Here is a 25,003-nt window from a genome sequence, read left to right on the forward strand (position 1 = left end):
ACGCCAGTGTATGGAAGCCTCTAACCCTACAGCTAGAATAGAACTGGCAGAAATTTCCAAGTTAATCAACAAGTGTAAGACAGCTAACAGAAGGAAGTACAATATGGATAGAATTGAACATGCTCTCAGGAACGGAGGAAGCCTAAACGCAGTGAAGAAGAAACTAGGAATTGGCAACAATCAGATGTATGCGTTAAGAGACAAAGCCGGCAATATCGTTACTAATATGGATGAGATAGTTCAAGTGGCTGAGAATTTCTATACAGATGTATACAGCACCAGTGGCACCCACGACGATAATGGAAGAGAGAATAGTCTAGAGGAATTTGAAATCCCACAAGTAACGCCGGAAGAACTAAAGAAAGCCTTGGGAGCTATGCAAAGGGGGAAGGCAGCTGGGGAGGATCAGGTAAGAACAGATTTGTTGAAGGATGGTGGGCAGATTGTTCTAGAAAAACTGGCCACCCTGTATACGCAATGCCTCATGACCTCGAACGTACCGGAATCTTGGAAGAACGCTAAGATAATCATAATCCATAAGAAAGGGGACGCCAAAGACTTGAAAAATTATAGACCGATCAGCTTCCTGTGCGTTGTCTACAAAGTATTTACTAAGGTAATCGCAAATAGAATCAGGAATACCTCAGACTTCTGTCAAGCGAACGATCAGGCAGGATTCCGTAAAGGATACTCAACAATAGATCATATTCACACTATCAATCAGGTGATAGAGAAATGTGCGGAATATAACCAACCCTTATATGTAGCTGTCATTGATTACGAGAAAGCGTTTGATTCTTTCGAAACCTCAGTAGTCATGGAGGCATTACGGAATCAGGGTGAAGACGAGGCGTATGTAAAAATACTGAAAGATATCTATAGTGGCTCCACAGACACTGTAGTCCTCCATAAAGAAAGCAACAAAATCACAATAAAGAAGGGCGTCAGGCAGGGAGATACCATCTCTCCAATGCTATTCACAGCGTGTTTACAGGAGGTAGTCAGAGACCTGGATTGGGAAGAATTGGGGATAAGAGTTAATGGAGAATACATTAGTAACTTGCGATTCGCTGATGATATTGCCTTGCTTAGTAACTGAGGGCACCAATTGCAATCCATGCTCACTGACCTGGAGACGCAAAGCAGAAGAGTGAGTCTAAAAATTAATCTGCAGAAAACTAAAGTAATGTTTAACCGTCTCGGAAGAGAACAGCAGTTTACGATGGCAGCGAGGCACTGGAAGTGGTAAGGGAATACATCTACTTAGGGCAGGTAGTGACCGCTTAACCGGATAATGAGACTGAAATATTCAGAAGAATAAGAATGGGCTGGAGTGCGTTTGGCAGGCATTTTCTGATAATGAACAGCAGGTTGCCATTATCCCTCAAGAGAAAAGTGTATAATAGCTGTGTCTCTTACCCGTAGTCACCTACGGGGCAGAAACCTGGAGGCTTACGAAAAGGGTTCCACTTAAACTGAGGACGACGCAATGATCTATGGAAAGAAGGATGATGGGTGTAACGTTAAGGGATAAGAAAAGAGCAGATTGGGTGAGGGAACAAACGCGAGTTAATGACAGCTTAGTTGAAATCAAGAAAAAGAAATGTGCATGGGCAGGACATGTAATCAGGAAGGAAGATGACTGATGGTCATTAAGAGTAACGGACTGGATTCCAAGGGAAGGGAAGCGTAGCAGGGGGCGGCAGAAAGTTAGGTGGGCGGATTAGATTAAGAAGTTTGCAGGGACGACATGGCCACAATTAGTACATGACCGGGGTAGTTATAGAAGTATGGGAGAGGCCTTTGCCCTGCAGTGGGCGTAACCTGGCTGGTGATGATGACGTGCCAAAACCACGATCTGATTATGAGGCACGTCGTAGTGGGGGACTCTGGAAATTTGGACCACCTGGGGTTGTTTGATGTGCACCTAAATCTAAGTACACGAGCGTTTTCGCATTTCGTTCCCATCGAAATGCGGCCGCCGCAGTCGGGATTCGATCCCGCGACCTCGTGTTTAGCAGCCCAACACCATAGCCACGCAATAGTATTGTTGAGGTTATACAAAACGAAGTACAATTAATAATAATGTCTTGCAATATTCAGAAGAGAACAGCAGATGTGTGCGACCCTGGAGAATTGCAACCCGATTTCCTACGGATCTGTTTCTTTCAAACAGTTGCAATAAATGTTTCAGTTTCCTGTGATTATGGCGCATATTTTTAAGAGTTGCTCGTGTATGACTGTTCCCTTTGAAACCATGTCTGCATGTAATGCTTTGGAGCAGTTTTGTCGAGAATTTTTTAAAAGCCAGTAATTGATCAAAAGACAGGTTACTTAATTCACCATAAAATTTACCATAGTGCCGTCTATTTTGCGCCCCCCTCCCCCCCAGCTGAATATCGGTTGATTTCGCAGTTCTCCCAGGGCAGCGGAATAAATGCTTGCTTTGGTCGTAAAACACATTCATAAAGTTCCGGATCGCTTGCATGCATAAATTAAGGCAAAGATGTGGTAATTAGTTCCCTGTCTTTGAATTTTACCTATATATTGCCGATAACGCACGCTTTATTAACGCTGAATGTAAACAAAGTGTCTTGTTTAGTTCACCGAGGACATCGCTGAAACCACGTAGGAATGCCTAATGACGCATGAAAATAGGGGGACGCGCTGGGGAAGACGGCTCATTTGCAACGTTTCTAACTGGACAAGGAACGCATTTGGTCACACATTGCACTTACCATGACCTGAAAAGGTGCTGTGCTACATGCGGCCACCTGCTGGCCTACTTATCAAGAAGGTCACCGAAGGACGCGAAAAGCCGGGCATGGGAATGGAGAGCGCTAGGCTACGAAAACTTCACTTCAATCATCCCTTGTTATAGTTTTCTTAATGTCATCCACTCCAAGATCATTTTAGGGTGTGATTCGCTGAGACGGTGCTGCATAGCACGTGCTCTGAAAGGCGCGGTATCGTATAGCACACGCTCACTCAGCGACGTAAGCCCCGTGAAAAACCTAAAGTTAGCGACATTCCTCCACTCCTGGCTTTGGTCTGCTCGCCTTACGCGCCTTATCTCTCCGCTCCCCCTCTCCGTTTGCTATTATTTATTTAGTTAGTTAGTTACTTATCTCGCATGCTCCAGGATTGGAGAATTAAGCGTTTGAGTTACAAAGTAGTTACAAAAAAAAGAAGAGTACAGCCTTACACTGTAGTTAACGCAACAAAAAACAAAATAGCTAAAGAACGGGACAGCTAAAAAAATTCACCAAAGATTACGAGAATTCCTAACTCGAATTTTGAGCGCAGCTGTTTAGGAGCATTGAATTCGCGATATATTGTGGCAAATAATTTGATTCTGAACGACAGGGTGCTCTCAGCGGCGGCGGTGAGCATTGCCAACGGTTGCGTCGCTCATTGTTCAGAAAGAAAGCGTAAACACGGGAAGCCGTGGTTCGCGCGGAGCGCATTGTAGCGTCGGCAGCGCAGCTGATGTAGCGCATTCGCAACGAGTGAGAAGCCCACGCTGCGCTCGCGGCATACCTGGTTGCCACCGTGCAGCACGTCTCGTGCGGCCCTTCGCTTTCCTCCTCATCCTTTCGCCTTACCCTTCTCCTCCGATTTCCCCCTCGTGCTTCCTCTGCGCCCTTCTTCTCGGCCTTCCTCCTCGCACTCGCTTCGCTTTCTCCCTCTTTCATCTCTCGCTGTGCTCCGCGTTCGCTCTTTTATCCTTCGCTGTGCTCGTTCGCTCGGTTACGCCGACGTTCAAAGCAGGAACGGGCGCCTAGGAGCTACGCTCTAAAAATGAAGTGTAAGCAAGGCTCTCGGAAACAGTAGTCATGCAGAACAAAAAGAAAACCAAAAGCGAAACAGGGCACAACGTTATAGAATACTTAAGGAAACTCAACTCGAATGAAAAAAAAGTTCTTGACCTTCACGATGAAGATAATTCTTGATAGCGGCGATCACGGTGCTGCGAAGCGCGATCGCAGGCTCCGCGATCACAGTGATCTGCGCGATCGTGGGTCTGAGCATGGCGATCAAAAGGAAGTCTGTGTAATTCCTCAACTGTTTATATGCTCATCACAGTCTAGATCACGGCCGCTTGTGTGTGTAATGACTTTATTTGTGTTTAGAAGAGAGAGAAAGAACAAAAATTTTTATTGGGTGAATGCAGCTTAGGAGAGGCGTCCTCATTCCAGAATGCCTTGAGCTCGGAAGTTTATTTCAACAAGAGACGACACGAACACTGAGTCACAATCGCGGCACAATTCCACCAGGACGATAACATATACGAAGCACGAAGCATTGTATACGGGGCACGTTATGAAAGAAGCGTTCAAACTCATTGCGGTGCAACTTGCATTTCACTTTTATATTCACGTGTGCTGTAGATGTCTGACCCTATGGCGTAGTTTCTGTCCATTTTCTTACATATATATTCTATAGTGTTGTTTCTGCTATGCGAAAAGCAGTAGCCGTCACAATTATAAGGTGACTACGTCGCTTTCTTTTATTTTAATTTCAATAAAAAATAAAGTACTGCTGGCAGCGCGCGGATGCAGGCGAGCTTCTAACCGCGGAAATCGTGCGAGCGCAACCACGTGACTCCGCTCCAACAACAGCAATTTGACCCGGACCTCCTCACTTGCCCTCTCTCGCCAGCTCGGGCGGCAAGATAAAATGATGTCGCTAAGTCTTATCCAGGGAGTTCACTGCGAGGTGCCGCCACGCGCCACCATGCGCGGTTGAGCAGCACTGGTCGCTGCAGCACACCATCAGATTCGTCGTGTGAGCGATGAGCCAAATCGGGGGGCAAATGCCGGTTAACGCCGAGAAGAAGACTCCGCAGCGGTGGCCTTGTCGACCACCGTTGCAGGCTGATGGCTGCCAGCGTCACCGTCTCAGGCGGCGGCTGCATGCCGGCAGCCGGAGGCCGAGTTTCCTAATCTAAGAACAGTGAGATAACAGTAGCGCGCAGAGAGTGAATGTAACATATTTAACAGGGAGAGGACGAAGAAGGAAACTCACAGGACAGGCGCGGAACTTCAACTGTTAAAGTTGAGTTGAAGCTCCGCGCCTGTCCTGTGTGTTTCCTTCTTCGTCCGTTATCGTTTTCGCGGTTACACGATGCATTCCGAGAGTGAATGAGCCTGGTATTCGTGCGGAGCCACTGAAAACACTGCACCTCCGTGGACGTGTACTCTTTGGACCATGCCTCAACCCCTGAACTACTTGCTGGGCACTCAGAGCACGTGCTGGCAGCAGGGCGAAACAAGAATGCTGTGTTTTGCAGAGTGCAGCGCCACATTCAGTTTGTTTCAATTGCGGCGGTTGTATATTTCTCCTACGTGGACGAGTATACAGGGCGTCCCAACGAACCCTATACCATGTTTTAAACTATTTTCGTTTTGAATGCCGGTGTTTTTACTTGCCAAAACCACGATTTGACTAGGAGGCACGCCGCCGTAGGGGACTGCGGATTAATTTTGACCACCGGGGGATCTGTAACGTAACCCCAGTGCACTGGACACGGACATTTCGCCTCCAACGAAACGCGGCCGCGACGGCCGGGACTTGACCCAGCGAAGTCGTTCTCAGCAGCGCTACACCATATCGACTAAGCCACGGCGGCGAGTAAATTTTTTTGTCTCAAAACGTCCTTAACACTTTATTTTACATTTTAAAGAGCACTTAAACCCTTGTCTATTCGGCCAGGGGAGTATTAAAACATTTTCGGGTACGCTTTAGGAGGCCGCGAATGAACACCCGTTTTTACCATTCGATATAGAGCAATTAAAATATTTTTACATGCTCTTTGTATTTGCATATTTGTCGAGAGTGTACTGCTAGCTTGCTATTCGCCATTTCAAACAGACTTTTCAATAGAATCGCCTAAATCTACCAAGCTGACATTCTATTTCTCTGGTCACGAATTTTGTTTCAGTATTGTTTCTACCCAGTTCAGTACATGAACTGACATTTTTATATCTTTATTTGCAATGAAGCTTCAATGTCTAAGTATTTTCGCATGCCCTCTCTGATTGTCAATTTTGGGAAAGAGCACGAATATATCTTTTGGGCATACATACATGATGAGTTTCACTATTTTCGTGATCTTCGTGTAGTCTTTAAATTTTAATCAAATTCGGTATGCATATCGAATTGCTGCTGTAGAGTGGGGTAGCGTAGCTATAGTTACATGTACGTTTTGTTACCCATGCTGCAGTTAGTGACCTGTATAACCACTATTTTAATTACGTTGTCGAGTCTTGGAGGGATTTTCTCTTTGCGCTGCGATCATGCTGATTATGTAGCGTTTATAGCAAATACTGAAGTGGGAGGAGTGTTATATAAATAATTTGAAGTAACCCTGCGTTTGCAACTTCTCTGCGTAAAAATATTGCCATGGTTTTGTTGAGTGCATTAGTCTTTGTTCGGCGTGCGTGATTTGATTAATGTTATTTTGTCACTGTTTAATTCCACAAGCGGTGCCGAAGCTGCCGTGCCTTCTTTCGTCTTCAGGTTTTTGGCTGATATTCTCCTGTATATGGGTTCCATTTCGCGTCATTGTCATCTCCTTCAGTAAATATAGAACAATGATTATTTGAATGAAATTGCGTAAACTTTCGGTATTGTGCAAAAATAAAATAGTATTCAAAACCGCAACACTTTATGTATGTTGTGTGAGAATTTCCCACTACACTCAGCGCAATTATCAGTTTAAAATCACATCTATTAAGGCACCAACATGAGTACTCAATCACTCTTCAAATGGCCTTCGTGTTTGTTTTCGTACAATATGTGGAGAACCAGTGTTCGTGATTTAGAGACTTAGCGCGGAAAATTGTGGGGATACTGGAAATGTGGACGCCCGTAATGCTTTAATTCCCAGAATTCTTTACCAGCAGGACAACCAATAAGGACAAATGAGTGGCATGACAGTTCACAAAAATTATCAGTATTATATTATCATGGCAATCTGGTGACAAAAGTAACGTCATAGAAAAAAAAAGAGAGACAGTCTCACTTCGAGCAACAGCCCAGTAAAATGAGTGGCTGGATCCGCCCCTGTGTGTACAGAGCATTGGGTTTACGTTAATGATCCCCTGGTGGTGAAAAATTATTCCAGAGTCACTCGCTACGGCTTGCCTCGTAATCATATCGGTGTTTTGATACGTAAAATCACAGAATTCAATTCATTTGTGTTTTTCGGCAGATATAGAAGAAAATGCAAAATGATTTTTGATGTGTGATTTCAACTACGTTGTCCGAGTTATTGCGGACATGTAAGTATACAGCTGGAACAATGTCGACGTTTGTCAAAATTTAGGCAATAGAGTAGATCCCTTCTCTGTTTATGAATTGGGGTATTAGCCTCAAAGCATATGGGGAAAATGTGCAGAAAGGTGTATCAAATACACGCACAGAACCCCGTGTAACGCAGGTACTGCAGCAATGAGTTCGCGACGTCGTTGCCCGATCCAACGGGTAACCTGGAAGATTAGGTTTCCATTTAGCCTTTCTTCCTGAGGATTGTGCGCCTAATATACGGAGCAGCTTGAAGTTTGGTGACATTCTTATAAAATAATTAATTATAATTTTATAATAGTAAATATAATTTTCTCTTGATTCAACTCATAGCCGTGGAGGCTAGTACCGATTCATCATGGCACAGATATCAGGGCACAGCCACAGAAAGTGCTGAATGTCCGGCGTAGGCGCATCAGCCGGACACTTAAGACACGTTCCAGTATTGTCTCTTGAAAAGTACTATGGCTTAGATGGCAGCCTTATGTGCTGTACTCTGTATAACGCGGAAAGGAGTGTGTTATTCGGGTCCCTCAAGAAGACAGGAGTGCCTCACTGTTCTCTTCAGGACATTGTTTTCCTGCGCAGAAACCAGTTGTGTAGGAAGCAGGTTTCTCGCCTTCTTTTATATTACCTGCAAGACACGGATTTGGCCTCCACATGGTGACCTTAGGAGTGACTATTTGTAATTGGGAGGTCTGTGACTGATTTATGTGATTTATTTTAAGTGTCGCTACGGTGGAGCGATTGCCGGCAGCAACTGCAAGGCTAACACCACTCAACTCAACTCAACAACAACCGGCGTCAAGACGACCCCTGCGCGAAGCCTCCGAAAGCGACATCCCTCAACCTGGGAGTGTTCGCAAAACTCAGGCGACTGTGCGCCCTCTGAGATGTTAGGCGGCGTTTAATTACAGGGACTCTGCACTCCTTCGAATGGGCATGAAATTGAATGTGGGGCGATATTCGGCAGCCCCAGTCCTTACGCTGCACGCATACAGGCATCTCAACACAGAGAGTGCCGTTACATTTGTGGCTGAATGCCAGGCTGCGAAGGAGTTCGGAGGAAAACTGTATTTCCCGTGACTTTTGTCTGTTCAAGCCGCGACAAAAATGCATTTCTTGCAAGGATTCTGTACAGACGCACTTGTACGCGTCAGAGCTTACACGAAGTGCTGATGGTGACCCAAAGTTCATACATAGCTACACGCAATGTATATATATATATATATATGTGTGTGTGTGTGTGTGTGTGTGTATGTTTAAGCAGGAGGCGCTACGCTTGTGGAAGCGACTCGTCCGTGCGCCCTTTTCGGTCAGAAATATCTGCAAGCTTATAGGCGTCTCCATTAGTGTCGTTCTGGTAAGTAGAATCCAAGGCAACCTGCCGCTAGAGTTGCGTCCAAGGAATGGCAATTTGCACTCTTTTTGATGGATATGGGGACTTTCCACATTTTTTTTCTTTTTTTGTACGCAGGCAACATAACTTCTGGCTTCGAGTGGGCGTGTTTTCGATCGCAGGATCAGGACATCTGCAATATATATATATATATATATATATATATATATATATATATATATATATATATATATATATATATATATATAGATGATATGGCATACTCACAGCGGATAATATTGGCTTTCTTTTTTCTTACTGCTGTGCAACGAAAGCATAGACTACAAATAGAAAACGGGAGGAAAAAAAAATGTTAAGCTCAGGGACAGTGTTATCTATGGGAAATTTCTGGCCGCTACGTACCTAATTAAAGAGTGGCTGCGCCTTGCGCAGCCTTTGACGCCCACCTGAGCCAGCCTTCGTTCAGCGGGAAGCGGATGCCAAAGAGGATTTAGTTACGCGGATGAATATGGCTCGTTGGACGGAGATACATGGACGGAGCTGCTTTCCGCTACATGGAGAAACTATAACCAAGCAGCACCAAGGCATTCAATGAGAAGCGACTTGAAGAGCTTTTAGGAGCGTCATTAAGCAAGCAGTCAGACTGAGCGTGGTAGAGACTATGGTAGAGGTTATTTGAGGTGCCCTACAACTTCGTAATTGATATATTTGCGATCCAGTAAATAATTAAGCAGTTCGCTAATTAAACTCAATTAATTAATTATTTCGTGATAAAAAGTACTGGCTGTCCGTACGCACGACTACGGCTGCTATGTAGTCAGTACGATTTCTCTGAAACTCTTGGTTTTTTTTTTTAAATCTTGCTCCAACTAACTGGGACGCCCGGTATATCTTTAGCAACAGCACCACGCAGCAAACGCGACGTGTAAACAGTTTATGTTTAACCAAGCTTGCGTCTGTACGCGAAATTTGCGTAAGCGGGTAACTTGATCCGGAATCAGACCATAGCACAGCCCAGTGAGCCAAAGGGTAACAAAAAATTTGGAGGGACGCGGTATTTGCGGTGCCATCGCAGAGAAATATTCAAAGAACGTCTGTTATCTGTATATGTATGCAACTGCCCAATCCGTGCACTGATGGCATGGTGTGTTTTAACGATAAAGCACAAGCATTCCCACTTCCTGGCACTGCCTTTGACCGGGTTAAGCTTTTCTGCATTAAGGCCTGAGAAGAATGAAACAAGAACGTTTCTGGTGTCAAGTAGAAGATCTCATTTTTTCTCCAAATGCAGACAGCCGGAGTCGGAAACACTTCTTGGAAACTGAAGCATTTGAGGCGTCATCTGGATGGTACAAGCTGCCTACTGGCTGGGTCTGAGCTCAGGATTGTAGCTGCTTCCGTTTAATTGCTATGGTTTTCTACAGCACTCGATCAGACGTAGTTTAAGGTATGCGTCTACCCTAATGATATTTCAATAGGAGAAGCTATAGAGTTAGGCTGAAGCTCTTGCTTTTTGTGATTTGTTCATCTGCCGCAATTTCATGGTATATCAACATTCGGCAAAAATGATCCGGTTGCAGCCGTTGGTGATTCGTGCTTATGTGGGCTGCCATTCCGACTAACCGTTTCCGAAGTAAACTGGCGTACAACCGCAGCTGCATCTACAAGAATGGCTGGAGGCATCTATCGCTACTTAACGACACAAATTGGTGGCACTTTCACATGAAGCACTCATATAGGGAGCCAACAATGTCAGATTGAAAGCACTTGCTGCCATAATAAGTTCACTGCTAGCAGGCGAAGTGCGCCGCACACTTACTTAGAGTGCTTCAATGGTGCACTGCGAGACAAAGGAAGCAGGATTTTAGCGCTGCTGCTTGGTTAGAAAGACAATGCCGGTGACAAACGATAGAAGCGCAAACTACGTTATTCACAGTCTTCAGTGGGGCATCCCGAAGCTGTAGCTGTTTTGGTATTGACCTTGGCATTGTGCCATGGCGATAGAGAATTCTAGGCACCCATGTGGCGGGAAGCCCACAGTTACTAAAGGCGAAATCGAACCTCTGTTTCCCAGCAGAGTAGCTCATTGCTGCAACCATTAGGTCCCAATCACACACATAATTCCCTCGGGCCAAGGCCACCTAACTGTGAGACGTTTGAGACAGCTAGCGCTTGGAGACCCTCAGTAAGACTTCACTGTCATCGAGATTTAACTGTAAGAAATATTTATTGAAAAAAAAAACAAATTTTCTGGCAGCTAGCCTGCCAGAAAATTACTCTTATGCTATGTTTTCTGTTGTTATTTCTGCCAATATGCAGGCGGTCTATGTTTGCAACTAACCCAGAATTTCTGTGAAATTGACACACAGTTTCTGTTACGCTTCGTTTGCTGTTTTACATTTTTCGGCCATTTCACAGGTATTTATGTTTGTAACAAATAGAAAATATCTATGAAGTTTAGTTTTCTGTTTGTTTTTCTGTTATTTCACAGGTTTTTCTGTTGGCTACCAAAAACAATTGTGTAAAGGTCCATTTTCTGACACCAAATTTTCTGGCATTTCACAGCTTTTTTTTGTTGTTGGCGTGAGTCACGGATATTTTCTGTGAAGTACATTTTCTGTCATTTCACACACTTTATTTCTTCCACACCGCATTTTAACGACTGGTATAGTATACAGAACATTACAACTGCTGCCACATTTCAACGCAATGAGATATTTCACTGCTCTTATGCGACCACTAGAAATAGGCTTGGATTGACGCATGACACCGGCGACAGATGCCGAGAGCGAGTGGGGCTATACAAATTCAGGTACAACCAAATTAGGAAGGCCCACTAAGCTTGAGGAAAAACACTCCTTCACCAGAACAGGAATTGGCCTCCCTGGTGCAGTATTCAGTCACTACTTTCCTGATGATTCCTACAATTAACCCATGGCCCTCAGTCCCCAGCAGCTGCAGAGCAGCTGACAAAGGCCGCGTTCAGACCTGTAACGCAGCAGAGGGTGCTAAGAATCTCTGGGTCTGGATAGGCCGCCAATGGAAACTGACCGTATCAACCTGTAACAGCCGAACTCTATCAAGTGAAGCTAACTTCGCAGCACTCTTTGAAGAACTACCAGACATTGTTCGGAACAACATCGGCCTTAGTGAGAACAGAGGATCTGGTGAGGCTTATACACTACTGAATAACGGCCATGTCCACTGCTATATAGAGGTCTCCCAGATAAGAAGCGATATGGGGTGGGATTCCTAATCCATAAGGACATAGAGGGCAACATTGACGAATTCTACAGCACTAATGAGAGCGTAGCAGTAGTTGTAATCAAACTTATTAAGAGGTATAGACTAGAGGTAGTAGAACCCTATGCTCCTACATCATGTCACAATGATGAGGTAGTAGATTACTTTGATGAAGATGTTGAATTAGCGATGAGAAAAGCGTAAACTAACTATACTGTAGTAATGGGCGACTTCAATAGAAAAGTGGGGAAAAAGCAGGTTGGTGAACAAGCAATTGGCATCTATGGCGTCGATTCTAGGAACGCTAGAGCAGAGATGCTGGTAGAATTCGCCGAAAGGAATAAGCTAAGCATAATGAACACCTTTTTCAAGAAGCGTAGCAAGAGAAAGTGGACTTGGAAAAGCCCTAATAGTGAAACAAGAAATGAAATTGATTTCATACTTTCTGCTAATCCCAGCAAAGTGCAGGATGTAGAAGTGATATGTAGGGTAAAGTACAGTGATCGTAGGTTAGTGAGAGCTAGGATACACCTCAATTTGAAGAGATAAAGTGTAAAATTGGTCAAGAAGAAACAGGTCAACTTAGAGGCAGCAAGGGTAAAAGCAGACAAATTTAGGCTGGTACTTGCAAACAAATATGCAGTCTTAGAACAGAGAGATGAAGGTGACATAGAGGGTAATGAATGAGACCGCGTAACTAGGCTGGCTTCAGAGCAGCAATTGAAGTAGGAGACAAGGCACCAAGGGCACCAGTAGGCATCATCATCATCATCATCATCATCATCATCATGGTTACGCCCTCTGCAGGGCAAAGGCCTCTCCCATACTTCTCCAACAACCCCGGTCATGTACTAATTGTGGCCATGTCGTCCCGGCAAACTTCTTAATCTCATCCGCCCACCTAACTTTCTGCCGCCCTATGCTACGCTTCCCTTCCCTTGGAATCCAGTCCATAACCATTAATGACCATCGGTTATCTTCCCTCCTCATTACATGTCCTGCCCATGCCGATTTCTTTTTCTTGATTTCAACTAAGATGTCATTAACTCGCGTTTGTTCCCTCACCCAATCTGCTCTTTTCTTATCCCTTAACGTTACACCCATCATTCTTCTTTCCATAGCTTGTTGCGTCGTCCTCAATTTAAGTAGAACCCTTTTCGGAAGCCTCCAGGTTCCTGCCCCGTAGGTGAGTACGGGTAAGAGACACAGCTATTATACACTTTTCTCTTGAGGGATAATGGCAACCTGCTGTTCATTATCTGAGAATGCCTGCCAAACGCACCCCAGCCCATTCTTATTCTTCTGATTATTTCAGTCTCATTATCCGGATACGCGGTCACTACCTGCCCTAAGTAGATGTATTCCCTTACCACTTCCAGTGCCTCGCTATCTATTGTAAATTGCTGTTCTCTTCCGAGACTGTTAAACATTACTTTAGTTTTCTGCAGATTAATTTTTAGACCCACTCTTCTGCTTTGCCTCTCCAGGTCAGTGAGCATGCATTGCAATTGGTCCCCTGAGTTACTAAGCAAGGCAATATCATCAGCGAATCGCGAGTTACGAAGGTATTCTCCATTAACTTTTATCCCCAATTCTTCCCAATGCAGGTCTCTGAATGCCTCCTGTAAACACGCTGTGAATAGCATTGGAGAGATCGTATCTCCCTACCTGACGCCTTTCTTTATTGGGATTTTCTTGCTTTCTTTACGGAGGAATAGGGTGGCTGTGGAGCCGCTATGGATATCTTTCAGTATTTTTACATATGGCTCGTCTACACCCTGATTCCGTAATGCCTCCATGACTGCTGAGGTTTCGACAGAATCAAACGCTTTCTCGTAATCAATGAAAGCTATATATAAGGGTTGGTTATATTCTGCACATTTCTCTACCACCTGATTGATAGTGTGAATATGATCTATTTGTTGAGTAGCCTTTACGGAATCCTGCCTGGTCCTTTGGTTGACAGAAGTCTAAGGTGTTCCTGATTCTATTTGCGATTACCTTATAAATACTTTGTAGAAAGCCTACAGTAAGCTGATCGGTCTATAATATTTCAAAGCTTTGGCGTGCCCTTTCTTATGGATTAGGATTATGTTAGCGTTCTTCCAAGATTCCGCTACGCTCGAGCTCGTGAGGCATTGTGTATATAGGGTGTCCAGTCTTTCTAGAACAATGTTTCCAACATCCTTCAACAAATCTGCTGTTATCTAATCCTCCCTAGCTGCCTTCCCCCTTTGCATAGCTTCCAAGGCGTTCTTTACTTCTTCCGGCGTTACTTGTGGGATTTCAAATTCCTCTAGACTATTCTCTCTCACATCAACTTCGTGGGTGCTACTGGTACTGTATAAATCTGTATAGAACTCCTCAGCCGCTTGAACTATCTCATCAATATTAGTAACGATATTGCCGGCTTTGTCTCTTAACGCATGCATCTGATTCTTGCCTATTCCTAGTTTCTTCTTCACTGTTTTTAGGCTTCCTCCGTTCCTGAGCGAATGTTCAATTCTATCCATATTATAGTTCCTTATGTCAGCTGTCTTCCGCTTGTTGATTAACTTGGAAAGTTCTGCCAGTTCTATTCTAGCTATAGGGTTAGAGGCTTTCATACATTGGCGTTTCTTTATCAGATCTTTCGTCTCCTCCGATAGCTTACTCGTATCCTGTCTAACGGAGTTACCACCGACTTCTATTGCACGTTCCTTAATGATGCCCATAAGATTGTCGTTCATTGCTTCAACACTAAGGTCCTCTTCCTGAGTTAAAGCCGAATACCTGTTCTGTAGCGTGATCTGGAATTCCTCTATTTCTCTCTTACCGCTAACTCATTGATCTGCTTCTTATGTACCAGTTTCTTCCATTCCCTCCTTAGGTCTAGGCTGATTCGATTTCTTACCATCCTATGGTCACTGCAGCGTACCTTGCTGAGCACGTCCACATCTTGTATGATGCCAGGGTTAGCGCAGAGTGTGAAGTCTATTTCATTTCTAGTCTCACCTCTCGGGCTCCTCCACATCCACTTTCGGCTATCCCGCTAGCGGAAGAAGGTATTCATTATCCGCATATTATTCTGTTCCGCAAACTCTACTAATAACTCTCCCGTGCTATTCCTAGTGCCTATGCCATATTACCCCACTGCCTTCTCTCCAGCCTGCTTCTTGGCTACCTTGGCATTGAAGTCGCCCATCAGTATAGTTATTTTGTTTTCACTCTATACCCATCGCCGACTCCACGTCTTCATAGATGCTTTCGACTTGCTGGTCATCATGACTGGATCCAGGGGCGTAGACCTGTACAACCTTCATTTTGTACCTCTTATTAAGTTTCACAACAAGACCTGCCAACCTCTGGTTAATGCTAGAGAATTGCTGTATGTTACCAGCTATATTTTTATTAATCAGCTACCGGACTCCTAGTTCTCGTCTCTCTGCTAAGCCCCGGTAGCACAGGACATGCCCGCTTTTTAGCACTGTATATGCTTCTTTTGGCCTCCTAACTTCACTGAGCCATATTATATCCCATTTACTGCCCTCTAATTCCTCCAATAGCACTGCTAGACTCGCCTCATTAAATAACGTTCTAGCGTTAAACGTTGCCAGGTTCATATTAGAATGGCGGCCTGTCCGGCAAGCTCTTCCAGTAGGCAAGCTCTTCCAAGTAACAAAGGACCTAATAAAGAAACGACAAATAATGAAAGTGTCCAAGTCAAGAGATAAGATACGATTCGTGGAAGTGTTAAAACTGATCAACAAGGCGAAAATAAGTGATATTCGAAATTATAACGGGAGAAATACTGAAGAAGCCGTAAGAAATGGAAGAAGCCTGAAATCAGTGAGAAGGAAACTTGGCATAGGACAAACCAAGATGTATGCACTGAAAGATAAGCAGGGTAATAATATTAGCAATCTCGAAGGCATAGTAACAACAGCGGAAGAATTCTATGCTGACCTATACAGTACCCAGAGGAGCCACGATACCTCCATCCGAAGCAGTGAGGAACAGGTTGCAGAAACTCCTCCTATAACTAGCGATGAGGTCAGAAGGGCCTTGCAAGACATGAAACGGGGAACAGCGGGATGAGGAGATGGAATAACAGTCGATTTAATCAAAAATGGAAGAGACATAATGCTTAGAAAACTGGCGACTCTCTATACGAAGTGTCTATCGACTGCAAGGGTCCCAGAAAACTGGAAGAATGCAAAGATTATACTAATCCACAAAAAGGGAGACGTTAAGGAATTGAAAATTTATAGGCCCATTAGCTTACTCCTGGCATTATATAAAATATTCACCAAGATAACATCTAATAGAATAAGGGCAACAATGGCCTTTACTCAAGCAAGGGAACAGGCATGTTTCAGGAAGGGATTCTCTACAATGGATCACATCCATGTCATCAATAGGGTGATCGAGAAATCCGCAGAGTACAATCAGCCTCTATATATGGCTTTGATAGATTACGAAAAAGCATTTGATTCAGTACAGATACCAGCAGTTATAAAGGCATCACGTAATCAAGGAATATAGATCGCTTACGTAAATATCCTGGAAGATATCTACAGAGACTCCACAGCTACCCTAATTCTACACAAGAAACGTAGGAAGATACCTATAAAGAAGGGGATCAAACAAGGATACACAACCTCTTCAATGCTATTCACAGCGTGCTTGGAAGAAATCTTTAAACTGGAAAGGTTTAGGAGTAAGGATCGATGGCGAATACTTCAGCAACCTTCGGTTTCCCGATGGCATTGTTCTATTCAGCAGCATTGCAGACGAGTTACAACAAGTGATTGAGGACCTTAACAGAGAGAGTGTAAAAGTCGGGTTGAAGAATGATATGCAGAAGACGAAGATAATGATGAATAACCGGGCAAAGAAACAAAGAGTTCACGATCACCACTCAGCCATTGGAGTCTTTGAAGGAGTACGTTTACTTCAGTCATCTAAGTACAGGGAACCCTGATCATGTGAAGGAAATTCATAGAAGAATAAAAATGGGTTGGATCGTATACGGCAGACATTGTCAGCTTCTGACTGGAAGATTACCATTATCATTGAAAAGCATGGTGTATAATCAGTGCATTTTACCGGCGCTGACATACGGGGCAGAGACTTGGAGAGTGACAAAGAAGCTTGAGAACAAGTTAAGGACCGCACAAAAAGCGATGGAACGAACAATGCTAGGAATTACCTTGAGAGACAGGAAGAGAGCGGTTTGGATCAGAAGGGAAACGGGTATAGCCGATATTCTAATTGACATTAAGAGAAAAAAATGGCGCTGGGAAGGTCATGTAATGTGCAGGTTAGATAACGGTTGGACCATTAGAGCTGCAGAATGGGTACCAAGAGAAGCGAAGCGCAGTAGAGGAAGGCAGAAGAGTAGGTGCTGTGATGAAATTAGGAAATTCGCGGGTGCTAGTTGGAATTGGTTGTGGCGGACAGGGGTAATGGGAGATCGCAGGGAGAATCCTTCTCCCTGCAGTGGACATAACAATGGATGATGATGATGATGATGATGATGATGATGATGACGATGATGAAAAATTGCAAGTTGGTATTGAGCAATAATTGTAAACGCATGCGAAATATAAACAAGGTAGTCATGACTGGTATTTTACTATGTCTTTCAGCATCATGTAATTAAGGCAAATGGTAAATGGGTGACCGATGAAGAAATAAAATAAAATTGCCCTCCCTGCACTGTTACATGGGACAGCTGCTAAATAACGTATACAGTAAAAGCCCGCAAAATATGCAGTAATGGCAAGTAAACAGGAGCACATATGATTCACTCTAAAACAGTAGTACAATACAATGATTGCAACACAGAAAGTAGTAATACCTGTACAATCGAGACAACCAGTCATTAAAGTGTGACGGCAAGTATATGCATAAGGAAAGTGTCTTGGGCAAATTGTGCTCTGCTCGACACTAGTACAGAATAAGGCAGCTAGTGACATAGAAGCTACAGAACATAAGGCATGCCACAGGCTTTTTGCATTATTACAGTATAACCAAAACATTGGATGTAGAAGTTGGATGAGGCCAGCTCGCGAAATAAAATAATTATAAAAATGAAAACAGTAATACAATACAATGAATATACAACTGGTGACTAAACTGTAGCGGCAAGTATATGCATTAGAAAAATTGTGCAAATTCGCAAATGATGCCTTCCTTGACACTAATACTCCATGAAGCAGTGAGATACGAGCGACAAGTCATAAGGCATGAAACAGGCTGTTTTAATCATCACTGTGTAACCATAATGCAACCAATTGCACACCTTCAATTAGTACGTCCAATCTTGCGACTACAATAACTATAAAGATCAATTTAGTAATGTAACGAATACAACCGGTTAAGAAACAGTAATGGCAAGTATATGCATAAGGAAAATTATGCATAGCGGCAAAATGTGCCTTGCTTCACACTAATTTCTAAAACAGCGTGAAACAAGACTGGACAAGAAAAAGCACACACTGACATGAGTGCCGAATTTCAACTGTTTATCCCTTGATGTTGCTACGTATAAATACACACCGCCAGAATGAATGTGAAAAGGACAATCAAGGTGACTGACGCGCACCTGTACAACTCAATTCTTTGCTTGATAGTGCCAGCGATGACACGATCACACACCTTACCTGCTCGTGCAATATTCATTGCCTCGATAGTCTTGCTAAGCCGCTTGTCTCTGTGGCGGTTGATAATATGACTTCAAACAAAAGCACAAATGTGCTAGAATGACTCTGTCACCTAGCTTGTGTCCCACGTTGACGGCAGTGCCGGCTGAGGTGGTCCTGGTTGCTCTCGTTAACATTGTATTCATTGTAGCCGACACTTCCGTCAATGCAGGACTCAATCTAGGCGACGGGGCCGTTCTAGGCCATATGTGCCTTTGTTTATACCGTGGTAATACCAGCCATCACAAATACAAGCGGGTTAGGGAGCTTATCGAGGCAATGAATATTGCACGTGCAAGTAACAGGTGCGTGAACATGGCATCGCTGGAACTATCATAAAAGAGGTAATGTTTTTTAGATCGTGTGCAATCAGCAAAGGGCTGAGTTGTATCGATTGTGCTTTTCAGTTTCATGCTGATGGTTCATGCGTGTATTTATAGAAGGCAACAGCAAGAAATAAACAGTTGAAAGTGAGGGCTCATTTCCTGTGCTGTTTCTTGTCCCCTCTTGTTTAGCTCTTTGAGCAATTAGGAACCGCCAACTCGCCCAACAAGCATCAATTTTGCCTTACACTAATACTGCATGAAGTAGTGAGATAAAAGCAACAAGACAGAAGGCATGGAACAGTGCATTTTCATAGTGTAAGCATAAAACATTGATTCACTCTACTTAGCACGTCCAACCTTGCAACTACATAAATATAAAAATTCAAATATTTATACAAGAGAGAAATTAGTATTACAATGAATACAACCAGTCAATAAACTGTAATGGAAAGTTTATCCATAAGGAAAGTGTCTTGGGCTAGTACTGCATTAAGTACATTAGGTGCATTAACTAGTACTGCATTAAGCAGCGAGATAAGACATAAGGCATGCCACAAGCTGTTGCATTACCACTGTGTAACGATAAAACATTGATTCACTCTACTTAGTATGTTAAATCTTGAGCCTATAATAAATATCAATGTCGGAATATTATTACAATGCCATGAACACAGTACAGAAAGTAGCAATACAATAATTACAACCAGTCACAAAACTGTAACGCCAAGTATACGCATAAATATAATTCTGCGGATTAGCAAATTGTGCCTTGCTTGACACTAGTGCTGCATGAAGCAGTAAGATACAAGCAACAAGACATAAGGCATGAACCAGGCAATTTGCATTATTTTAGTGTAACCATAAGAATTGATTTATAAGGTTTTCAAATTTTAGAGCAGTTAAAAGTAAAAGTCTTGCAACGATGTGATGAGGGAAGGAACTTTTGGAGAGAAGCAATGTTCTCTGTGGCCTCCAAGACCACGCAGAAACAGAAATATATAGGAATGTTAGCAACCACCGCGCCGTTCAACAACCTGGTGAAAATTGAATAGTTAGACAGTGACCCGTTTTTAGCATTGTACCAGCTAGGTCATTGACATACATTATATAAGTGCATCAATTGTTAGACGAAATTTTAGTATTTTTTTCAATATCATCCTTTTTAAACATAGCATAAGGATGACAGCACAGTTTCATGTGAAGTGTGTGTGTGTGTGTGTGTGTGTGTGCGCGCGCGTGCGTGCGTGCGTGCGTGCGTGCGTGCGTGTGTGTGTGTGCGTGATTAAAGATGTGGAGCACAACGTCGCGGTTATAATTGGTTTATTTACCGAACACTTTCGGTCGGTGGATCAACCATCTTCAAGGACATCCCATGAAAAAGGTCGGTCCACCGACCGAAACTGTCGGGCAAATAAACCAAAGATAACCGGGAAGTTGTGCTACCCATCTTCCTAAATACGCTTGGCCCATTGAAAAATATAATTACCTTATATATAGACAGAAAGAGAGGTGAATAAGGGGGAGGAGTGGTACTTGTCGGCGGAGAACCTCACCCCGGAATAAATTTCTAGCTACGCCACTGGTTGAACACGAACTCAAGAAAAAAGTTTTTTTCTGTATTTACTTTCAGCACACGTACATGAACTTCCTTAGAGCAGTATTTTACTAGCTGCAGTAAATAAGCAAGAGTCGCATCCCAATTTCCTTCCGTAGCTGATTAGCTTTTTTGGGTGCAGCAAGCATTTTTCAAGATTGCTTTTGTATTATCAGCAATATTCTAAAAGGGTCCTCTGATAAATGAATACGCCTATAACGTTGATCAACACTCCACATGTGAGCAGAGCAAAAACCAAAACAAGGAAGGTTATCACAGTTCAATTAATAAGTGAACTCGGTACTTACCTCTGTATGAACTCCAAGCAGAGGCTTGTGTCCTTGGGGTGTGCAAGATTGAATGCAAAGGGCACGAAAAACATGGGCCTGAAAGCCTGGTATGGGTTGGTTCCATGCATCACAGGCAGTGTGTCAATGCATATGGTGACGCTCTTTGCAGTAAGAAAACTGCCTCCTGCAAAAAACAAGTTTTAAATCAGGAATGCTTGCCCGAGTATGGTACCACAGAAAATTATATATTTTGCAATGATGAAAGGAGAACATGGCATGCCCCAAGATTATCATCACTGGCAGATTCATGGTGCAAGAGAAAGTGAAAGACATATTAGAATTAATGTCTACCAAAGCGGCACCATGTGAAAGCTCAAACTTTACATTGGGGACAAATAAGCATTTGTCAAATCATAAGTATATGAATAACGCATTTCATTGCTTGCTCAGGCTCATGATAATGTTCCTCCTCGACATTCTGTATTGAATTAAATGCTTTGGCTTATATGTAATTAGGTGTCAACCAGATTTTAAGGCGCTAAAACCAGCATAGACGTTTAAACGTGTTGACTTAATATTTTACTATACTGGGACTAATATATAGCTATATACAGGGTGTCGCACGTAACATGAGCCAAACTATCAAAATATGCAAATGCCACGTAGCTCGACAGGGCCAAGGTAATGTTGTTTGCCGTCGCTTGGAGATACTCAGGTTAATTTTTTCTCATTCCACCTAATCAGATAATTAATGAATATTGATTAATTAAGAAACTTCTCACATATTATAATTAGATTAAAAGTGTCAATGAGAAAATTGCAGAGCAACATGAAAAGCTCCCGATACAACTTTCTCTTGCTCGATCCGTTCTACATAAGTGTTTTTCCGAACGTGAAACATGCATGAATAAAAATTCAATAAAAAACAACATATCCTAATGGGCTCTACTTGGACGAAAAGCGACTTTGAAAACCCCGCGCTTCTTCAGTACTCCAAAGCCAAGCAATCGCGTACTCCCCAAGCCTAAAAACTTCCCAAGTTTATTCACTCGGATTTTGTAGTGCGGATACCTGCTAACAGAGCAAAATTTCTGCACCTTTCGTTTTCTCGCACACTACAGTGCTCTTGCGTGTTCCTCACTTGCATTCCCTTTCTTCTGCGCGCTGTGTATTGTTTATAAGACACAGTGAATCGGTCGTGAAGCGGCTGTCGTGCGCACGCTGTTTCGAAAGAATGGCATTCGCTCCTAAGGCAAACGCAGGCGAGCCTTTGGTTCTTTGCAAGCGCATTACGACGCTCCAAACAAGTTGGGGAGGCTCCTAGTCTTACAACGTCTCTAGTGGAAACTAGAGCGATCCATCCACTCATGATTTTGCGAGGTCCCTCAGCGATTCATTTTCGCTGCCCTTTCGATAGCAGTACAAGCCGGCAACAAGAATTCCAAAAAAAAAACAACAACATAAAGTGCATCGTTCAAGCCGATAACAATGTGCACCACTCACCTTGTGTGCGAATAGCCTGACCGGCGAAAATCACAGACGCAGCACGCCGGTATTTCCGGCGGTCACGTTCATCCAGCAATGCATTATTGCAGGACCACAGAAAAAGTAAGGACTGGAGAATGTATACTGTTTCTCATTCTGTGGGCTAATATTACGCACAATAAAGCTTTTGGCGCTTAAAGTATGCGAAGTGACTGACAAAGAGTGGCAAGTGTTTCTCAAGTGACTTTTTTTTTTCAACAGAGATGCCCACGTGACTAACCGTTAGGTGATTTGGGGAGTATATAGCGGCTGCAAAAACAGAAAATTACTATTTTTTTTCGTAAACGTGTTTCTGTTAAGGGCGTAAAAGAGATATTTTTTGTATGAGAACAGAAAATTTCCGTAAAAATATCTGTTATTTGACACACATTTCTTACAGTATAGGCCAATACTGCCAAGCCCTTTTCTCGTAGCAGCTTACGCTACGCTACGTCAAAGCTGCGCGACAGTGTATACCGCCTTCATGATGGGCCTATGTCGAACAAATTTTAACGTTTTGTCGCCTGAGTAATATGCGTTAGTCGTTTTAACATAGGCCCTATAACGCAAACATTTGTCCTACGTACGATCGTGTAACACTTAGTTCCATATGACATCGCAATCCATGTTGCTCTCGCCTTACGCCCTTCCAGCAGAACCCAACAGTCGGCATGTCATAAACTGCCCTCGACATACGATCGTTGTCATCATCATTGTCTTCTTGCTGTTCTCGCACACGCACAACAGCTCGCCTTACATAAAAAACGTTGCTCAACTTGGTAATGCTTTTCGGAATCAAAAACCGATGCTTAATAGCCAGCTGCCTACAAAATGATTCATATAACATCGATTCCCATGCTGCGTGGGATCTGGCAGACGAACGCAAAAGACAGTGGTAAGTCTGCGGCCTATAGTGGTGAGCGCGTTCGTTCTATCACGCGCATCAGCGTGCCTGCGCTCTCGCTCGTGTCGTGTGACAATGTCGAAGGGGCCAATCGTCTCAAAGAGCTAGTTTCCATTAGAACGAGACAAGTATGCATGCGGTTGTGGTCATCCGAGAGCTTAACCATAGCGTTAGAACTATTTGATACAGAGCGATGGCAAGGCACTTTGGAGAGAGCAAGGGTTGTAAGGCTTATGACGGGTGAAACGCCAGCGAAAACAGCGCTAGGAACAGAAAAAGAAAATTGCATGCAGAACAATTGGCAAGAAGCAGTTATGAACTGAACAAAGGAAATTCATCGAGCCATTATATTTCTCTTTCTTTCTTTCACTAGTACTGCGAGCTATTTGCGCAGAGCGCCGTAGACCTGGAGCACTTTAAAACAGAGTTCCTTTCCTTGATGCCACGTCTGGGGGAAGAGACAAAAGAGCAGTTGAAGTGGCCTATTAGTGGGGACGAGGTTAATTGGGCCACTGACAACATCAACCTTGACGGTTCCCCAGGACATGACGGGCTCAGTGCAGATTTTTACAAAACTCTGGAAGACAGGTTAACGAGAACTGCAATTACGGTTTTTAATGAAGCATATGCTGCAAGTGTATCTCGCCCTACCTTTGCGCCAGCTAGCACGCCCACCTCCGATACCCAAAACAGACGACCAGGAAAAAATAAAAATACCACGCACTGTGAGAATCGATGCTACGCGAAGCACTTTGCCGGTACCTGGCTCTCCAGCCTTGTTAGGAGTTCCGCAAACCGTTACCAGTTGAACCAATAACGCGCTTGTGTAAATTGAGTAGTTGTACGTGAGGAGTCGAGAGCGTACGTGCGTGCGACGACAGCCGCACGACTGCAAGCCCGTCGAACACGATGGCATGGTAGCAAGCACATTTCGAAGCAGGCTGTTCGACGGGAGCTTACGACATGACGATGTTGTTTTACACGGGTAGTGGACGAGCGTAAGCGAGCGAAACATGGATTGTGACGCCGTCAGCAGCTACGTGTTATCCAATCGTGTATACGTACTGATGGCTATATCATATGGCGTCGTCGTCATCATCATCATCATCATCATCATCATCATCATCATCCTGGTTACGCCCACTGCACGGCAAAGGCCTCTCCCATACTTCTCCAACTACCCCGGTCGTGTACTAATTGTGGCCATGTTGTCCCTGCAAACGTCTTAATGTCATCCGCCCACCTAACTTTCTGCCGCCCCCTGCTACGCCTCCCCTCCCTTGGAATTCATTCCGTAACTCTTAATGACCATCGGTTATCTTCCCTCCTCATTACGTGTCCTGCCCATGCCCCCATTTCTTTTTCTTGATTTCAACTAAGATATCATTAACTGGCGTTTGTTCTCTCACCCAATCTGCTCTTTTCTTATCCCTTAACGTTACACCTATCATTCTTTTTTCCACAGCTCGTTGCGTCGTCCTCAATTTAAGTAGAACCCTTTTCGTAAGCCTCCAGGTCTCTGCCCCGTACGTGAGTACTGGTAAGACACAGCTGTTATAAACTTTTCTCTTGAGAGATAATGGCAACCTGCTGTTCATGATCTGAGAATGCCTGCCAAACGCACCCCAGCCCATTCTTATTCTTCTGATTATTTCAGTCTCGAGATCCGGATCCACAGTCACTACCTGTCCTAAGTAGATGTATTCCCTTACCACTTCCAGTGCCTCACTACCTACTGTAAACTGCTGTTCTCTTCCGAGACTCTTAA

General features: G+C 43.7%; 1 protein-coding gene across 1 annotated transcript in view; it reads right to left on the bottom strand.

The window, feature by feature from the left end:
• LOC142568347 (uncharacterized) overlaps positions 1-25,003 on the bottom strand; it is a 127,360-nt gene that overhangs the window by 73,825 nt on the left and 28,532 nt on the right. The window contains exon 4 of the mRNA XM_075678350.1: positions 20,826-20,991. Within this exon, the coding sequence (XP_075534465.1) occupies positions 20,826-20,991 (166 nt within the window). The remainder of the gene's footprint in view (positions 1-20,825; positions 20,992-25,003) is intronic.

This window comes from Dermacentor variabilis, unplaced genomic scaffold, assembly GCF_050947875.1.
Source record: "Dermacentor variabilis isolate Ectoservices unplaced genomic scaffold, ASM5094787v1 scaffold_18, whole genome shotgun sequence".
In the NCBI taxonomy this organism is placed as follows: Eukaryota; Metazoa; Arthropoda; class Arachnida; order Ixodida; family Ixodidae; genus Dermacentor; species Dermacentor variabilis.